At 35.7% G+C, this 21,551-nt stretch overlaps 1 protein-coding gene across 2 annotated transcripts in view; it reads left to right on the forward strand.

Moving 5' to 3' along the window:
* Positions 1–20,691, forward strand: part of LOC138324407 (serine-rich adhesin for platelets-like) — a 199,287-nt gene extending 178,596 nt beyond the window's left edge. For both annotated transcript variants that reach the window (XM_069269482.1, XM_069269475.1), the window contains 9 exons: positions 142–220; positions 2,218–2,295; positions 3,956–4,025; positions 9,532–9,708; positions 11,997–12,163; positions 12,370–12,531; positions 12,723–12,838; positions 14,059–14,402; positions 16,092–20,691. In XM_069269482.1, coding sequence (XP_069125583.1) covers positions 142–220; positions 2,218–2,295; positions 3,956–4,025; positions 9,532–9,708; positions 11,997–12,163; positions 12,370–12,531; positions 12,723–12,838; positions 14,059–14,402; positions 16,092–19,249 — 4,351 coding nt within the window. In that variant the 3' untranslated portion in view covers positions 19,250–20,691. The remainder of the gene's footprint in view (positions 1–141; positions 221–2,217; positions 2,296–3,955; positions 4,026–9,531; positions 9,709–11,996; positions 12,164–12,369; positions 12,532–12,722; positions 12,839–14,058; positions 14,403–16,091) is intronic.
* Positions 20,692–21,551: the final 860 nt, after the last annotated feature.

Consider the following 21,551-nt stretch of genomic DNA (forward strand, 5'->3'; position numbering starts at 1 on the left):
TGAAGGTATTACATAGTTAATAAGTATGGATTAGACAGCTTGTAATGTATCTGTTTATCCTGTAACTATCATTGAGAGCTACATGTTAATTCTAATGTACACACACACACCCATTGAGTTCTTCATGTTTACTGATTACAGGCAAATTGAGGAAGAGAAATCAAAGGAAACATACAACTGCCAAATGAAGTTAGATGTGTTTTACAGAGATATGGAACAGGTGAGTAATCCTGATTAGGAAAACAATTACCTGACAGTTAGTGTCAAAGGTCGCCTGACACTCTACCTGGGGGTCAAGTTTACCTGTGGGGTCACCGGAGTATACTTTCATTTGTTGTCTTGTCTTTGTACCTGGCTGGAGGTTAATTTTACCTGAAAACTGCTCACCCAATATGGTGCTGTATATTGCCTTTGAAGTTTGAAATTAACCTTAATTGGGATCTATATAGACTAGGTTAGGAAGACTAGCTGGGTCTCAGTTGTTTTCTAGCCCCTCCCTCAGGGTGAGATGGGGACAGACAGGAATTTACCTAAAGTGTCACTTGTTGTGAAAATGGTATTAAGGAAAGTTCACAGAAAGTCTTTTACCTCCAAAGTAAGTTTTGACCTTTTTATTATTTAGAGAAATTTTTATAGTTTTAATGTTGTATGTATAAGATCACCTTACATAATAAAAAAAACTAGGCTATGCAATATTTCCTTAAATTTCCTTTAACATGCTCTAGTTACCATTAAAGTATTATTTCAACAAATTTTATTGACAATTGGATAAATAACAGACATGCACATCACTTTTCTTAGACGGTTGATTATTAAAACATTTTTGACCTCATTTGATCTATTTCACTTCATTATTATCTAAAAGACTTGAACATATTTAAAAAAAAATTATTTATTATCAAACATATTAAAAGTTCAATATGATACATAAAATTTACTAGGTCAGACTTAACAGATTGGGTATTTCCCTTTTGGAAAAACTACATTTATAAATACTCATATTGCCTTATGATATATTTAATAGTTGACCTTTCCTGGAAAAAACTCTTGATTTACCTCTATATTAACTGAGTAATTACCTACAGGTGTTTAAACCATGGGGTCATCTGTATCTGATCTATATTTATTTACTGATGAGCAAGGTCGTCATATCATATCTATCATACATGCGGACATGGCATGATGGGAAGTTTTGTATTCGTAAATCAGAAAAGTAAATACATCTCGATTTAAATCTACATCAAGTACACTGCATGACCTCTCGATGTTGTCTCCGTATAGTAAACAAATAGCAAGTGTATCAAGTGTTTAGATAAAATATTGTATCCACACTGTAGAATTGGGACACATTTGTATAATAAAAATGTGTTGATTTTTAATATTATTGGTATAACAGTTTGTAGAAACCGTAATGGCTCATTTTTGACCAAGTGGTCTGACATTGTATAGCAATGGTCCTCCACCTATTGGTCATGGTGCCCGAATGGTCAAGGGATTTCACATTGTGCCTAAATCTTCTCGGAACCATGCATGGTCACCAAATGGTTAAGTTGTGTTAGATTCTATTGCAGCCTTCCACTTCTAGATCTTAGTGGTCAGCTCTGTGCTGCTTGCTCTCAGGACCAATTGCAAGTGGTGAAGGTGTCTGTCCTTCTTACCCTTTTGCTCTTCACCTCTGAGTTTCAAGTTAAATTCCCATTGGGACGAAGTCATCAGGACTTTGTTGCTAACTGGTGACTTTTCTCAGGGAACTCTAGTTTTCTTCCATTCTAGCTCGTTCCCTTAAGACTCATATCCATAGTTGTTCATTAAAATTAAATTCAAATCACAGTTGCAAAAATTCCAAAGTCTGTCTGATCTGACATTTCCTTCACATTATATTTAATTTTTTAGATACGTTTTGTCATATAGATTTTACTGCTCCTATTAATTGAATACTAAGATGAATAAAACAATTGTTATATTTGAACTTTATCATTGATTTTCTGATGCAGCGGTTCATGTTTCGTTATCGACATTACAGACCTGTAATGAGGTTTTATATATACCTGCCCTAGATATTGATTACTGAACTAATTAACAAAAGTAGGATATGTAACTAGGTCAAGGTGACTTGTTATTTATTTTACATCACATATGTTTCTGATTACATGCATAATAAAATAAAATGTATTCATAGGACGTTCAGCTGTTTAACTGATTTTCTTTACGTTTCAGAAATGTTCCGTTGACATTGATTGCAATATGGAAGCTAGAGATGTGCTTAAGAAATGTCTGGATCATTTTCAAATTCCGGTGAGTTTCTGAAATTTATCATCCAATGAAAATACAGTAAAACCTGTCTTAGTGACCACCTCCATTTAACGACCACCTGGCTATAAAGACCACATTTTCTTCATCCCTTGGATTGTCTTTATAGACAGACAGGTTTGATTGTATTACATACTAAATATAATTCATAACTTATATTTCATGTATAGATTCATTGATCATAAGTTATATTTAGTCTTGACAGTTTAATCTCCTGAAATGTATTAAAAATGAATAGATGAAATATTCAGAATAACGTAAAAGTAATTATTTCTGTATAGAAATAACTATCTGCAGTTTGGGTTTTAAGTTTTGATGATAAATAACTTTTTTAAATATAGTCGCAGTATGCATGCATAGACATTGCATAGGTGCGGTCAATTAGTTACAATCAGATGACACTGTGATAGAGACAATATCAACTACAGCAAATCGTGTAGACTTAGGGTTGTAGTGATGTCACAAAGGGTAGGTCATGTTGGTATATTGGCGTGGCAGGACGGCAGTTCATACGTTGTATGACAGAGAACAATTATATATATACACAGTCAAAATGCAAAGATTAATTCATATGGCCATTTATAGTACAAGTATTGTATTTAAAGACTGCTAGTTTTACACGTCGCTATAAAAAACAATATCCTTTTGGCAATAAAACCACAGTTTGTAAGCTTGTATGGAATGACATTATATGGGGTTATGGCTTAAGGTGGTTCGTACTACGTAACTCTTAAACAATAGATGTTAATAGCTCTTTAAACAGCTTAAGGTTGCCGCGTTCTCAACCGACCTAATACATATTAATGTAGGTTTTTAAAATGTCCACGTTAATACGCATGTTTTTGTATAATTTCTGATGGCAGTTTAAAAGAAAAACAAAACATGAAATTTAAAAACAATAAGCATATTTTTGATAAAATGTCTTATTTATTGAAGTATTAGGTATACAATGCTTGTAGTGATTTTGGTTTTTTTTAATATCAGTCAAAGCTTTCAGAAAAATGAAATATAAGAAGAATGTGAAAAGTTTCCAATGAAATGGAAAAGTTTTGTGAAAATTGAAAAGCTGGAAAAATCTCATATGAAATGAAAATTAATACAAGGCTCCATCTACTAAACTCACACTATAACTGTTTGAAGAATAAAAGATAAAACGCCTTCTCTTTGAAAGAGCTTTTTTTTTTTTTTGCATCAGAATTATAATTATTGGAGATGTAAATTATGATATCACAAATAAAATAAAAACAAAACAAAACAAAACCCAGACAATACAGAACAGATCTGCGTAGTGTTCATGCAATATTTTTGTTTCAGGTATAAATGATATCGATAACAGTGGGTAGTTATACGATAACAGATGATAGATACATAGACTTTGTGTCTATATTTAGGCTGATAGTCTCCCTATCACACCCCTATCTCATAATGATAGTAATTGTGTCAATATTTATGTTGATAAGTAATGGCAGCTCATCGGGTACAACCAGAGATGTCTCTTTTGACAATTGATAACAACATCTTCATTTTCTATTAATAACCCGTTTTTAGTGTCGCAATAAACTGTTTTGTAATTATCAATGATGCGATTTCAGTTAAACTTTGCAAGAAAATTGTGTCATTACAGTCGTTTATTTGTTGTTCACAGGAATCAGAAGCTCATGAATACCAAATATGTGTCAAGTCCGGAAAAGAGGATAACTCCTATGCCCTTGTTGGTAAGTCTTTGATATTACACTATTATTCTACATCAAATCCTTATAATGGTTAGTGATCTATATCATACATGGCATATTCCAGATTTACATATTATCTGCACTTGCGGGTAGGTATTGATTGTGACGTCATGTTTTTGCGAGCTTAACGTCATACTTTTCGGAGAAAATGATGTGAATTGCGCTCATAAAATAATGACGTAACAATCGATACCTACCCCCAAGGGACCTAACTCTGTAATATGCAAAGACGGAATACATCTTGGACAGATGTGATTTCTTATTTCGTCATTGGTAGGTTATTTTTGCTAACCCATGAGAATAACTTCCCCTTAGAACCTTAATCGTCAATAATGATGATGTATGTTTGTGTTTTGGTGTCTTTAGAATTACCTCCCCTTTTAACCTTAAACATCAATAATAATGATGTATGTTTTGGTGTCTTTAGAATTACCTCCCCTTATAACTCTAAACGTCAATAATAATGATGTATGTTTGTGTCTTTAGAATTACCTCCCCTTATAACTCTAAACGTCAATAATAATGATGTATGTTTGTGTTTTGGTATCTATAGAGTTACCTTCCCTTATGACCCTAGTCGACGGTGATAATGATGTATTGGTTGTTGTGACAGACACAACTGTGTTTACTCTTATCACCAAGCCTCCCTCACCATGAGGTCCCTTTCAATCCTAAACATTTTCATTAAACTTTGGCCAGGTAGATTCTTTAAACCATCTCTTCATTATCTTATCTATGTCCACACCCAAGGTCAGGAAAAATATACCCAGGGACTTCCCTGATTGATTTCTCAGTTTATGTATTGGGGGCGGTATAGGATCGTGGGGGGTTGGCCCTTTTGACCCCAGACGGCAAGGTAACTACCCGGTCAAATTCTTGGAGGTAACTTATATCTAATCGTAAAACAGATTGTTCAAAATAGCATCTTCTTCTTCACTTTTCATACAGGTGGGAAGAATTTGCATTTTCATCATGGTTATCTTAAAGTTTAAAGTATTTTCATTACCTGGGTAAGTTTTCTAGAATTATGTTTGACCGGTAGGCCAGGTGTCCAAGTGTTGACAAATGGCGTTACGAATCTCTATACAATCACCTATACATGCTGTGAAACAATTAGATGAGCAAACATATCCTCACGATTATGTCCTTTTGCTGCTCACAGTTCTGAATGACTACTGAATGACCATTAGAATGACCATTAGAATAGGTAACCTTATTAGCACACTGACAAACATATAGGTAAACAGTGTTGAACATAAGGTGTTGACCAGCGAGTAAACTTGAGAAGAATATGTATACTATGCCCTAGATGGACAATAGGGACAAAAATGGACAGTGCCCTGTCAGGCTTATAAAGCATGTCTGTTAGATTTCGAGAAACGATATATACTCAAGTTCAAGTACGGAAGTGATTTACCAGATGATGGTGTCAACTGACCAGGGTATAATATGTGTACAACATGACTGACCGTATCTGACCTGGCTTGGTAAAATGTGAACATACTCTCACGTGTTGTCCGACATGTGACCATATCTGTCGTGTTGACCATCATGTTAATATATATAAACTGATTGCTGACCACAGCCTTCTTTAATTCACTATAAAAAATACTTTGTAAAAGCAATATTTATATTGTGGATTTCATGCATGAGATTTTATCTAAAATAGGATTTATGAATTAATTCTGTCTGAAATTTTGTTGCTGACCTAAGGCAAACTATAACTAAAAGTGCATGTATTAAAGCAGATTTTCCATTTAGATTTGAAAAAATGTAAACTCCTTTTATTCATATAACCAAGATTCACAGAAAATATTTAGTTGCAAATTGTGTGCCTTTGGTTGCCAAGAAAACAGGGGGGGGAATGATAAATACAATAAATTTACAAGAATTGAAATCTTTATTAAAGTTCCTCTATAAAAAAAATCTCTCTCCTATTTATAGAATCCATGAAACATACCTTTCTGGAATTCTCTGTTAAAATCTTACAGTATTTGTTGACTTGTGCGTGGTGAATGAGTTTATAAAGTCGTGAAGTGTATTTGCCCTGTACTAATTACAGCTCTAAACAGGAAGAATATACAATCTAGCCTCATTCAAGATCGGGGTCAAAAGGCTGCCTTAATGTTGTAGTGTTGACCAAATATTTGAACTCTACGCCTGTGACGATTTTTGTCAATACGGCGGAGAGAAAAGCTGAGGCCTTCGTGTGTTCATCATTCATTCCTATACTTGTACTTCTATTTATAGCTAAAGTGTTAACCTGTCATAATTTTGCTTCTTTCAAATTTGTTTATTTATGGTGGTGAGTTACAAAAATGACTGAAAAGTGATCAATATCTGCTTTGTATAATATAAGTAATGTTGATGGTAGTGATTAAGGTATCAACTGAACTTTTCAGAGATTGTGATATTCAACTTTGGTTTGGCTAACTCTTGAAGTTGATTTACAGATAAAACTCTGTATCAAATTTTAAATTCACAATCATTTTCTGATTTGAGTTTGAGGATATTTTCATTCAGAAAGTAATTTGATATGGTTGGTATCAATAATTATTTCCCTCATCAAAAGTACACCAACAAAATCTATACATACAGATCTATGATTGAAATTTGGTCTCATTTCTTAAACGTTTCTTTGATGTCGTTCATGATGTGTGGATGTTTTAGATGTCAGTAACTGATATTTAGGCTTTGGTCAGTTTGAGATGACTGTGGTCAGTTTGAGATGACCATTACTTTACCTGTCACCATGATTTGGTCGATGTGGACCTTTATTGTACCGAACTTCCAAGCATTCCATTGGTCAAACCATTAAGATAGCCTGAATCAAAATTAAAATGACTGATTTAAAATGGTTATAGAACACAGATAGATTCGAGAACTGATGCCGCAGTGTATAGCTGTCCATGATCTAAGAACCGTATGTAAAGATCTGAACGACGTAGTCTTTGATCTGGACCGTTATCAGAGGTACAGGTCCGTCCTGCGGTACCATGTAGGGTTATTGAGGTCTCTAAAGGGGTTATACAGTCCAGTAAGGGTTGATCTGGTGTCAATTTCCATGACAGGAAATTAGAGATCCCTCATTAGAGCCATCAAAACAGCATTATTTAAATACAACAATGAGTACACACCCTTAATCTGTAAATATTTCTGTAATAATTCCAAACAAAAGTTAAATGTTATAATAATAAAAACAAAAATCGTTTCTCCACCCACCTTTTTAAATTTTTGTTTTACACCGGATAGCACTGGGATATCTAAATATATTGTGTAGTTGTAAAAATGTCCTAATTTTGTAGGTGTTTACTGACCGTCTGCTTCAATAGTTTTCAATGGTTATTGGAAATTGTTTTTATGCTCCAACAATACTGTAGAAATATCAAACCATGTTCCAGTTTTAAAAGGCTTTGTTCGAGTTATGTAAAGCTGACTTTGCCGCCCACAAAAAAATGTTTGTCAAAATGTTTTGGTGAACGTAAGACTACAATATCTTTAACAGTATATCTACCTATAATGAATTCCTGAGATGTCTGTGTATAATGGGACGCTAACAGTGGGCAGACACGTGTAACACAAGTATTTTATAACACAGGTAAAACTATCACTCGAGTGTCTGAGGATCGACAGTATTTCATCATAACAGTCGACTTGTTTGTGTCACGGTTCACCGATCACTATCTTTCTAATTGTATTACACCCACTATAAAAACTCATTCATTTTATTTTAATCATGACCTTCATTTTGCTATGAAAATGAAAAATTCCAGCCCCTCCTGAAAGAAGAATTCATCAGAAAGATGGATCCATATACCTCTTCGCTCCACATCAACATCTGAACACCCTTCCCCCACCCCCCCCACCCCCCACTCCTCCCTTTTCCTCTCAAAATTTCCTCTTTTTTATTCCGATAAATCATCTCCAATATTGCATTTTGGAATACATAGAGTTTTGATTTTAAAATTGTCTTTTGTCTTTAAAAGTTTTTTTTATGTTAAAAGCTTTGTTCACTTTAACGAAGCACACCTGTTTAATCATTAGTGATATATTTGAAATATATAATTAAAACCAGAGATACGTGCATTTTGATACTCAGGCTAGTTCTCTAATGGCCATGTCAACACCTAGCCTATGATAATGGCACTTTTGTCTCTGCACTGTTTTTTAATCTCTGTATGGAAATAATTTGGTTAATTATAGAGTATTTAATGTGAGTGATATTGATAGTTCCCAGGCCAGTGTATTTAAGCCTTATCTATAAAACATGTGTTGTTGTTTTTGTGAAATACACCATCAGTATACATTCCATGATGTTGAGTATCTTTATACATAGGTGTTGTAAAGTTTTACATCATTCTTAGAGAAGATCCTGAGAATTTTCTCATTAAATGGTATAACATGTCTGCCTATAGGTGAATTATTAGGAAATAGCCTCGGAGTCATTGAAACACCTCATACATGTATTACAAATAGGTAATACAGGTAAGGTTTACCTTGGCCTAGGTATCTACGTATATACCTACGTAGCCTGAGCTCGTCACGGTACCTTCGTCAGTGACAGGTCGTCAGTGATTAGTGCCCACCCCCTTTACCTGTACAGGTAGACGGCCCGAGGACCTGTCAGTATATCTGTGTTGTTGGTTGTGTGTGTACATGCTGTAGTGGGGCTCGGGATTACAAACCTTAACTACTGTGTGCTGTTTGTGGACAGTCATGACAAAACCAAGGGATTTTATGTTTTAATTTCTACCTATGTTTCTCTGGAACAAAAAACACAAAAAGTGGAATTAATTACTAATTGATCATGTTACTTATCATAGACGAAGGTAAGTAGGAGATAAGATTGTTGTGGATACACACAAGTACAATCTCGTTAACCTGAACTTTACACCTGTCCAAAGTCGGTTACAGGGACAAGTAGCCTTACATAGGAAACTCTTAAGTTACTGAAAATTTGAAACAAATTATCAATGATATTTGATAAATCAATGTTCTTGTTGTTCTAACAATTTCATATTTAATTTCAATTTGCTATGAGAAAATTACAAATGAATGTTAAAGATTAAGTAAACAGGTGTCCAAAATCAATTACAGGTGTCAAACATTAATCAAAGGTATATTATGTTAATTGCTGGTCAAATGAGTTTAACGAACATGACAAACAATATAGTTGTTTATAGTATACAAATATGGTAAACAAGGATTTTTTACAACCTTGTGGTAATTGTAGAGTTTACAATACATAATACACTTACTCCATATATGGTCATGAATGTTGAATCGCAAGGGACATGAATTGTTCATTTTTTGGCAAGCGTAGCTAAATTGATATATTAACTGTTGGTGCCAGCTAGAACAATGACAGTTGTATAAGTTTGTGTTTTGAGAGGTAATATCCACAACATTAGTCATAACAATGGATTTTTTTTTCACCTGAACATAAAAATACATGTATACAATATGTAACATGTTTGTGTTGTTTCAGGCCACGAGAATCCCTTCAACATAAAAATGAGCCATGTCCGTGATATCTATCAGTCTAAACCAGATGAACCCATAATTCCCGCCGATTACGACAAAGTTCTCGAGGAAGCCCCTGCTGATCTGCGATGTCAGTTTTACCTCAAACATAACAAGAAGTCACCAAAAAAAGGATACGGAGGTAATTATGCTGTAAATTATTAGCATGCGGATCTTATACATTGAAATAATCTAATTTTAGAGTCGGCTAGCTGACTAGGGGTCACTCATCGTACTTATTATTACCGAGATATAGAATCAAGTTATTAACTTGGGATGATAAAAACATTACTTCATAAAACAAGAATGGAGGATTTGATTGGCTGAGTAGACAATAGGAGTTTATAGAATTACCTGATCGATATCTCACCTAGATATGATCACGTACAGTTTAGGGGGGCTTAGTTCGTCTTCTCATACACCATGTTTGTATTGTTAAGGGCTCCGTATTGACATTTCTTTATCCTACTGGAAATGAAAACGTCACAAAAAATTATTTGGAGTCTCATGGTTTAATGACAGTGTGTTAAGGTGAAATACACTTCAAAATATCCTTGTTATGCTTTTATGAATGACTTTAACAGTTTGGCTTATTTTTTTTTATTTTTCAAATTAAAAATTAATTGGAGTTTGACTTGTCCATAAATCGTTAACGAATGTTAAATACTAGACTTATTATTTCTTTTAATAAGAAAAGATACATTTTTTGTATTGAATATTAAAATTATTACATGAATTTTTATTACTTTGGGTGAAATGTTATCATTTTCTCCATTAAAACAGGGAAGATGAAAGTTTTAATTATTTTAGAGTTGAATGATTTAGATGCTATATACCAAAATTCATGTAAATACCCAGTAGCTCTGAGGCGAGTGAAAAGTTGTTTTGAAAAATAACACCATCCACTTAAGGACAGCCTGTTTTCTTTCTTAAAATGTCACCTGACATATTTCAATACTTGTTCAAACTTTAACCATATGACATCAGCGATCGACTGCCTGAGGGGGAACGGGTGTTCGTGAATTTGTGGAGCCCATTCTCCACGATTTTAGAATGTAATGATGTGTATACTTCTTACTATTACTAGTGTTTACAGATATCATGGGCCCCGCCATGCCAATCCAAATTTCCTCTATTTGTTTGTCACAGTATGACAGACAGCTCTTGTTTTCGCTAACCACAGATAGTGCCGCGGGCTATTAGCGCCATTCACATATAATATAAATCAGTTTTCCACACTCCGGCGGATCAGGCTTACAGCTTCCCAGTCACGATGAATGTCCTTCATATTCATTCACGAGTTTGACCCCCATTTTTTCTCTCTTTACAAATCGCTGATTGTAATAATCCGTGTTAGAGGATAGAGTTACGAAGGCCAAGTACTGTCGTAATCTGCTGAGCTTTTTTACCCCGAAGTGTGAAAACATGGCCGCATATTTTTAACAATGGTCCCCTGTAAGAGGCTTACCTGTTATAAAGGACAATTTTTTCTCCATTTTCCACACCCCGAGCATATGTCTAACTAAGTCCAGCTATTTCACCACAAGAAGTCAGCAAATGTGTTTTTGGTAGGGATCATTTGGTAGGGGATATCAACCAGAAAAGTGAAAATGTTTGCGTGGGTTGAATGTTTTTCAACATGGACGTATGTATTGTTGGACATTCATTGATAATGTTACACAATGGCCTTACATTAAGTACTTGTTGTTAAACTCGATTACACAAGCCACTTAATATCTTGTTTTGACCAATTGGCCATGTTACGGACAGCACAAGGAAAGGCATAAACAAATTTCTAAGAGGATTAACAATTGTCCTGAAACACTTGAGACAGCTTGTTTGTGGAATTTTACAGACTTATGCTTGTTTTTGAAAACAATATTATTTACATTTTGAAGAATCCAAGATCATTAACAGTTACAAACAAGTTGCTGTTAAATATTTAACCTGTTGAAGCTAATCTTTACCATGTTGATTAACATTAGCTATTGTTTTTGGAAAAAAAAATACCCACATGGCAAATTAATACATTTTCACAGGGCACAAGAAAAACTTTGCATTTTATCATAAAATCGATTGACAATAAAACAATTCAAATATCAAGAGGTTTAGTTTAAACCATTGATCAGTTTGTTAGTATTTTGAAATGAATATGTTTGTTTAAAAACGACACCTGTTCATTACTAATTAATATTATTAATTTATCACAATTTAATGTATTCCAAAACCCAGGTAAAATATTATTCAATTAAGGTAGTATAATCATGAACTAAAGAAAACAAAATAATCATGAACTATTCTAACCATGGACTTGGTTGAGATCAAAGGTTATATCAGAGGTGAATGGATTAATATTAATTCCCATATCTTTTGTAAATCCTTCAAGATATTTAGATATTATCAGTATGTGTTTCTTCACTGTCCTTAAAGATGAAGGAATTACAAAACACGCAAAGAAAGACAGAAGCAAAAGCCTGATGAAGTTCTTCCGCCGAAATAAAGATGACAAGAATAATAACAGTGCTCCGACAGGGAAATTATTTGGGCATCCTCTGGAAGATGTCATCACAGCTAATGGTCTCCCTAAGTGTATCATGGTAGGTATTCCTTGATTTGAGGTCGTCTATAGATTACCAAAGTCTTTTACAATAATTGTAGAAATTTGAAAAAAAAAAAATCATTTGAGCCATCTATAGCCTTTATTACATTATCAAAATCTTTTACATTTCTAAGAAATTCTTCCTTTGAATTTTCCAAACTGTTTTCAAACATTACATCTTACACAATTATTTTGTTATTACAGGAACTTCTCAAGATACTGTTCCGAGAGGGGCCACACACGACGGGAATTTTCAGAAAATCGGCCAACGCCAGAAAGCAGAAAGAGCTGCGCATGAAACTAGACGAAGATGACGCTGACTTGGACGAGGATACTGGTGCTTTGGTTGTTGGTGCTGTACTCAAGGTAAGGGTCAAAGGTCGAGGTCAAGGCCAAAACAATATGTAAAATTAGTTATTAATTAGTATTTAATTTTTCATAACTATAGAAAGCTAATATAGCAATTCATACTGGTAGATAATTAATAATCATACAGTATTTGAAATTCGTTCAGTAAAAATTGTAATTAATAATGTTGATGTTTTCCCTTTTTTCAGGAGTACCTACGAAGTTTACCTGAATGTTTGTTATTGGACAAGTTATATGATGATTGGTTAAGTCTGAACGACGATAAAAACGACAACGGTCCGCATAAACTTGCCCTAGTCAAAAGGTATGTACTCGGCAATACAGGCCAAGGGAACCTTTTGTTTTGAATAAATTATAATTTGATAACAGGAACCAGAATAGAGTGTGATATATATTACGTAGTGGTTATATTGTTGTCATGAGTCACGATCGTGTAGGTAGATATATTTTGGGCCTACTATGTACACCACACAGAGTGTTATAATTATAAGTATCGATCCATACCAGTTAGTCTTGTCATAGTTGAGGTTTGCACCTGTCAGACATGCTCAAATGATTTTAAGTTGCAAAATCTGAAAATCACTTCCTGTATTACCTCATATTTGAAGAATATCGAAACCACAGAAAAGTTATAAGAAAGTAAAACCACAGCCGATTAATGTATCTTGTTAAAGTTTCTAAACATAAATCAGAATGCTGACTAATAGCGTTAGCTCATATGGGAGTCGGAAATTAAAGTCTTGGTCTCTATGAAGTTTGTCAGGAAGAGATTGACTGTTCGGGTTTTGGGAAGGTGATTTAGGAGGGGGGAATACAAGAAGAGAATTTAGGAAATTAGTCACTTTTAATTTGCGGTGTCCCATTGACCGGGGTGAGTGTGTTAAAACTAGCCAGTCCATTAAGTTGTCAGGTAATTTATAGAACCTCGTTTAACTCAGGTAAACACTACTTTTCAGGTATGCTAATTACACTGGTCATTGACTCGTGGCTTTTTTACCTGTCTGAAAAAAAATCAATTAGAATTCAGAGTCGGCTATGAACCTGATCATTATCATTTTGTTGGAATTTCTCTATTAGGAGAATGAAAGAATGTTTTAAAGGTGTGAAATATAAAATTTCAGATAGAATCTGATATGTCAGCAATAGAGTAAACATCCCACGACAAATAAACATGAAGACACAAAATAATACATGAGATTTGTGTTTGAACCTGCATGACGAATTTGTTAGTATAGCATTGAAATAACTATACACATGAATAAACAACCAGAGAACATAAATTAATATATCAGATATTTGTTATAAAATGCTTAATTAACAAATTTTATGTTGCTTAAACTTTAAATAAAAAAAAAATATAAGAAGTGAAACATTTAAAAAAAAAATTAGTTTGAAATAAGATGAATAATTCAAAACACAATGTCAGTATATGTGTATGAGACATCTTTTCTATACTTTGTACAAACAATCACCAGGAATTATTTGGAGTAAAAGTACTAATACGACATTTTTTGTTTATTTTAGTTTATTGATACAGCTCCCTCCCTGCCACTTTGACTTACTTCGACACCTAATGTGTGTGCTGTATTACATTGAAAAACGGAAGGAAGAAAACTTAATGACTGCTTATAACTTGGCCGTGTGCATAGCGCCGAGTATCCTCTGGTCAAGGTCCCACCTGGACCCCTTAAAAGATCTGGCCAGTACTACACCTCTGTCAATCGTAGAGTACCTCATCATAAATTGTGCCGATGTATTCGGAGAAGAGTCACTTCTGCTTTTTGGAAATCCTTGTGATCAGAAACGACAGGATTCAAGTACGGATTCTGACAGCATGCACAGCGTCCTCAGCATGCCAGACTCAAGCAGTAAGTGTATTAATATTTCAAAATTTAAAATACATTTGAACTTTGATGACTAGAACTTAATAACTGGGAAAAACCCTGTATAATTTAAAATAGCTTGTTGGCTTAAAAATTATATTCCCAGATTTAATATGATCATGGTCCTGCTGACCTCAAGGCATTAACACACCCCTAAATATTCATAATGAACTATTCCAGTCTTTGCATCAAAAGAGTTCGAATGTGGCTTTAGGGGTGAATGATGGAGGTCCAGCTTTATTTATTTAATGCTTATCTTATGTCATAACAGTAAAATGCTGTTTTACGTTTTAACAGATAATCTCTGTCAATCAATCATTTTTTTTAAAGTGACTGGTATGATTATCAGATTACATAACCTACCTACACAAATCAGGGTATCTTGTCAGCTTACCTCATATCAACTAGCTTTGTAGTCGGTTTTATAGCCCGAAGCAACATATCATAGTTTGTATTTGTGTAGACATTAGTCATTTGGTACTCGGGGCAGTTAGACTTGATAAAAATAAATGACTAATCGTAAAACTGAATGGTCAATCAGGACTTTAGTGGGAAATTGGCGGGACACATGTCTGAGTTGATAAAGTGGGCGGTAAATACACAAAACTTGGCTGACCATTATCTTAAAACTATCACACATACCATAGTCGGCCATACCTAGGGTAGTAAAAGATCTTCTTCAGGAACTTTTTACAATTTTGTTTTATTTAATTTAAAATTAAAACACATAGATTGTTTTATTAAAATAAAGAAAGCTAAAAAAAAAAAAAGACTTTTACTTCTTCCATCAACTTGTCTATTAAGACCACCCATGGGACTCCACAAAGGTCTTTTCGTGCCAGTGGTCTTTTTACAGAGGTGGTCAATTTAGGCAGGTTTTACTGCATTTACCATATGTATTGATATTTTCAAATATTGATAGAAATCGCTGAGAACTTGTACACACACTAAATAAACCCTGAATGACCACCCAATATACAATCTTAGTCAGGTATCCCACTCTGCTGATCTAGCCAGTTAAAGGTTCATTAGATTTAAAAGGACTCGGTGGATATTTGATTGGTACCTATTGTCATTGAGATCGGCCACTGGAAACGACAGCCTTTGTCTTAATCGGGCTAAACAATGGGGATGACACATTGGTTATAGCAGCCATTTGTACAGTGATAATAGTATATTATATTTCATATTATGGCTAGAATCTATTGAATTGACAATCTCAAGTTCATATTCATCTTTCTGAAAAAGCTCAATTTTGTCAATCTTGTGTCAATGCAAGGTGTTGGTATAACTGCCGCGGCTGATAGCCAACTTTGGTCTACAATCAATGACGGAGATTTATCAGATTCAATAGGAAGCTTGTAACATATATTTGGCTGCCTAGGTGGTCGACTTAACCTAGTCAATGTATCATTAAATCATCATTAACCTAGAAAAAAAACCTATCATTGCCAGAAAATCTACCAATTTCACAGTAGAATGTTTACTTGACCCATTGACACAGTTAATGGAATTGTCTAAAAGTTACGATATATTCCCATTCAGGATTTAATTGAATAACAAATAATCCTATGAAAAAGTCGTTGATAAAAAAGATGTCATGAAAACTGAAAATAAAAACACTTGTATAGGCTATTTTTGCATGTTTAGTAATGTGTTACCTTTGTTTTCCAGGTGGAGGTACAAATCGCCGTGATGACTCGTCTATCGATAGTTTGGAGCGTGAGGTTTACATTGGACCAGACATGGATTCCAGTCCTAATCTAGCCAAAAGTCATCTGTCGCCATCAAATTTGAGTCGTGACTCTGGACTTATGCTCAGTGACAACCAATTGTACGACGATGACAACAGTAGCGTCGAAATGTTGGTGGATCGCAAAGGCTACGGTCGTAGCGTGTCGCAATACATTGAGAGAGACAATGAGAAAAGTGGCCGTTTCGACAATGTGTGTAGCCAAAGTTGTGAGAATTTCTACGAATTTGGACATCATAATCCTAAACCGCCACCCAGGAAAAATAGGCGGAAGGAAAACGAGGCTTCACAATCCTCACCTAATATGGAGATGCATCGTCATCCGACAATTTATTCTCGTTCTGGGGATAATAGATATGATAATAGCCCTAAAGCCACGTTATCGCAAAGTCTTAGTGCTGACGGGTACCATCGGTACAGTCACGACAGTTCATCCGAGTCACTTAGGAGCATCGAGGATCGGGTTAACAATGCTAGTGAACAATTTGGAAATTGGCACAGACAGAAACTTCCTGAACAAACTCTTATTAAGTCTGCCAGTGGTATGCATCTTTACATAGACAATGAGGATTCTAGATTGGATATTAAGTCTTCTGGACGATCAAATCGTGACAAACTTATACGTCAGGCATCAGTGACAAGTACTCCCCCAATGTCACCACAATCTAAATACTCCTTCAGTGAGAGTGTGGACAGTGTATTGACGGATTCGTCTAGTTCGTACCTGCCACATCAGTCAAGTCACGACACAGACTTTAGTGATATGAGCATGTCTTGGTACACTGCTGATGAGTACCACAGTAGCATGGACTCGCATCGTCTACAACAAAGCTTCGATGATTCTTCACTAGACTTTAACTCCTCACAAAGGAAACGCTCAAGTGGTTCAAAGTCAACGACAAGTCCGCGGTACTACTCTCAATCCCCTAATTCAGGCTACCAGAGCCCTAGGGGCCACACAAGTCTGTCTGCATGCCGGTCCTTCCCAATGGAAACCGGAACCCCATCTAAAGGGTCAGGATCTACAACATCTAAGGAAGCAGAGGATATCATCAGCAAACCGAAGCTTCCATTTTCGTCTTTCGCTTCGGAGGAGGTGCTTCACAGGCCGAGGTCTACAGAGCCCACAATCTCAGTGGCTTCTCCAAAACCAGATGCTTACTCGTCAAGCATGCCTCTGAAACAGATGAACAGGTACAGCTCCGGCCTTGGCACTTCACCTCCTCCCCGTGTTGTTCTTCAGGGCATGCGCCAAGGTCAAGGTCAAAAGACCACTCCAGTTAGGGCTAGTTATGATAGTGCTATAGTATCTCAGGTACGCAAGAGTAGTTTCGACAGTGAATCACGAAGGGACATTGATCATGCGTCGGAATATCCTGTTATGAAACCAACACCACCTTCTCCAAGCACACTTCGGAGGAGTGAGAGCGACAGTGAAATCAACAAAACTCTCACAAATACTCCTGATAAAATGAGACCTGACCACCCACCCTCGTACGATATGGCTCTCCAACGGAACTTCATGCTTTCTCAGGGTATTCCCATAGAAATCACAGAAAGCGATGAAAAGAAACAAAAAGAAGCTAGTGCTAAAGCCAAAACCTTGTATGAGGATTCTCTGAGGAAATACATGGAGGAGCACCTGAACAGTCCCACCACTCAGCGCTTCCTACCGCAGACACCTCCCACGAGGAAAGTCGAGACAAAGAACATCGTGGAGGAAGATAGTGATGAGGAATATGAGGAGACCACAGAGGAGGATATTTATGTTGAACTTAAAAAACCTGAAAAAGATCCTAAAAAATTGTACGAGGAATCGAGAAAGGCTTACGAGAGATCAGTGCAAGGTGATGTAAAGAACAATAACTCTAAGATGGGGCGTTCTTCCCCGGTAAGGGATGTCCAGAGTTTGGCTGTACCTGTGTGTAACCTCCATCGTAGTTATAGTGACTCTGCTGACCACATGTTAAGGAAAAGTCCTAAACGTGAACGGTCTCCGTTGGCAATGGAACATGTGAGGAGAGATTCACGTACAAATACAAGAGGGGGTTCCCCACATCACAGAGGACTTTCCCCAGACACTGCGGGGATTTCCCCTCACAACAGGTCAGGTTCCCCAAACAACAACAGCAGACTGAGTTACTCCTCTTCTAGTGTATCCAACAGTTCCTCCGACACTGTGACAGACACTCAAATGGCCGCCTCCCCGAGTTACCGGGAGAGAGCCGAGTCAAGTCCAGTCATCACCAGGCATGTGTTCCCTACTGCTGAGTCCTACTCGGCCAACTATGCTCAAAACAGTGCTAAATCTAGAGACATGTCACCTGCTTACAGAACATCACAGGGATATGATAAGACAGTGTATAGTGCCAGTTCTAGTCGTGATTCCTCCCGGGATTCTAGATACTCCACAGAGAGCAGTAGAGACTCCAATAGCCAAAATCTCTCCAACGAACTGGAAAAAGTGACAATTTCGCCAAAGGATTCCTCATCACAGCAACATGTTTCACATAAGAAATCAACAAATAAGGTTTTGCTTCGAAAAGACTCTGGTCCCCGTGTTTCAAGTGGTAATCGTGGTGACAGTAGAATGTCACAACATCGGACTAGTATTGCAACATCAACGGGTGTAGAGCTTAGAAAGCATGGACATCCTGTCGGGAGGAGAAACGAGGGGGTGAGGAACTCTTCTGATCTTCCTTGGAGTGTAAAACACCTCAGGACAATATATCAGAACCAGAGTAAAGGTGGGGAATCCCCGGAGGGCTCAGTAACAGGACCCCCACCGTACCAACCCCCACCACCCTTCCGTAGAAACATTGACAACACCCGCATCAGTACTTCTAGTAGTAGTAGTGCTGGTAGTGGGAGGAATACACCACCGACCTGGCCCCACAGTGTTCACACCCGCGGGGTCCGTGGGGAGGGGCCACAAACACATGACAGTTCTGCTGAGGATTCAGACACTTCTAGTCGCTACTCAGGGCAAAGCAGGCGGGATACCATAAGTAGTTCAGACGAGCAGGACTCGGTCGTGTCATATTCTAGGACTTACTACACAGACATCTCCTATGTGTGATGTCATCACTTTGTGCCTTCCTTGGAGTATGTTACCATGGTTACTGGTCATGGAGATGTGCTTCCATGGTTACTGGCCATGGCGATATGTAACCATGGATATAGACTACAGCAACACTGCCCCTGTGATATTTCTTAGAGACTAAATAGTGCAGACGTCTGATCTGTATATTAATTAATACTAATTATATAATAATGTTTATGTAGAGTTCTGTGCTGCCATTGGCATGACGATCGGGTGTTTAGGGTGCTCAAATTTTGTACAATTTCGTAGCAATATTTGCTGATATTTTTAGCAGAATAATGAACAGCTGATATACTTTTTTCTCTCTTTTATATAAAACAATGTTTGTATCAAATGATATTCAAAACCAGTAAGAGATTACGCTGTTGTGTTGTCGACTGTGTGTACATATGTGTTGATGTATGTGTTTTTGCAAGTTTGTATGGGTAATGTATGTTGCATGTAAGACATTTTTTGTGAGAGTTTGTTCAAACACAAAAGGCAGCATTGTTTGAAAAATACTATCTTTCTGGGACACATATATATTCAAAAATGATATAAATGAATCCAGATGAAATGGAAAGTGCTCTCTAAGAAAAATACTATCAGCTGTTCACATATATATACAAATACAGAATAATTAATATCTTTCAATTACCCTGTAAATGGCCATGTATTTTATATAATAATCAAAATACCTCGAGATACAGGCCTAGCTTATTTGCTAAGCCATGGATTTGTACACTTTGTAATTAATCTTGTATATCTCAATTGAAGTAAAAAATCCCATAATGCAATGTAATGTATATTTTCCAGTATGGGTTATTTATATCTGTACATACAAGGCTCTAAATAGGGGCTACATGTATAAAAAGACATTTGTGCCAATTTACCTCTCTATACAATTTAAGCAATAATCAAAATGCTTGTTCATGGTGAAATAATGTTGTTTGTGCTTATACCACAGAAAACAAATCTGAAATCAAAACCATTTTGATACAGAAAACATACATTGAATCGTTGTTAATTCACTTTCATAAGCAAATAAATATCATATCTTAAGATTTAATTTAGTGCTAAAATTAAAAGATAAAATGCCGAAATGGAATTATGGCTGAAATACTGCTAATAAAGTCAAAAATTCCTAAAATGACAAAATGCTTTTTTTAACCTTTTTTACTTTGAATTATACAAGAGTTTTTTTTTTAAGCTGATTTTAATGCCAAATATTACTCATTTGTAAACATTGACAAAATTTTGGAGGTAATTTGACCGGTTGCCATGGTAACATGGAGACTGATAGGTATGGATGGTGTGTATATCATTGTATGGCGTGAACCAGTGAACAGCATTTTATCTTGTATAAATACTGGAGTATCATATCCACTCAGCAATCCATATGAACAAACAATAATAAAATATAATATACTATAAAAAAATTTGCTTGTTATTGTTTAAACATCAACTTTATCCTGGGACGATGGTGTTGACTGATCAAGATGATAATCCTTCAGGACCTGCAACAAAACTTTTACTGTTAACCAACTTATTTTCATGGTGACATGATTTTGCGCTTTCACATCTAAAAACTTTTTACTGATGCTTTAATTTTCTTATTTACATGTGCAGTTTTGAAAGGTCTGCTGTACATGAATTTGATTAATTTTTGCGAATTCTAATCACTCAAATAGTATGCAAAATTAGATCTCCCACAAAAATGACTTGGTATACAGTATATAATGGATGATCATCCCAAGAGGGACATGCAGACATACATGGGATAAAAGATAAAATAAATGAAGAAAGAACAATTTTCATATAACTTGAAAGAATGTTCATGACTTATATCAGTATATGTTGTGACTGGAATAAGAAACGCATGGAATGGCATTAAACCTGTATGATTCACATCTTATTAGCAACCAATATCATTTAAGGACATACTAGGTTTAGAAGGAGATATAGAAAGCCAGTGTACATGAAGAAAAGTTACTAATATACATTCCATACCATGCAACTACTCCGTGTGGGTTTTACATTCACAACCCAGGGGTTGATTGCTGTAACCCCCTGCATAAATTTAGGTATAATACTCATAATTGCAGTTAAGAACACATTTTATCTGTGATGGCTTTATGCAACAGCTTCCCTTTTATGATAGATGGTAGATGAAGTAGTATTGAATAAGGGGGCAATATTCAACATTACAAGGAATCCAATGAGGCTGTAATATTCAACAATGAATTCAATTATACAACTGTATTCAACAAGCAATACAATGGGGCAACAGTATTCAACA

The sequence above is a fragment of the Argopecten irradians genome, chromosome 1, assembly GCF_041381155.1.
Source record: "Argopecten irradians isolate NY chromosome 1, Ai_NY, whole genome shotgun sequence".
Lineage (NCBI taxonomy): Eukaryota > Metazoa > Mollusca > Bivalvia > Pectinida > Pectinidae > Argopecten > Argopecten irradians.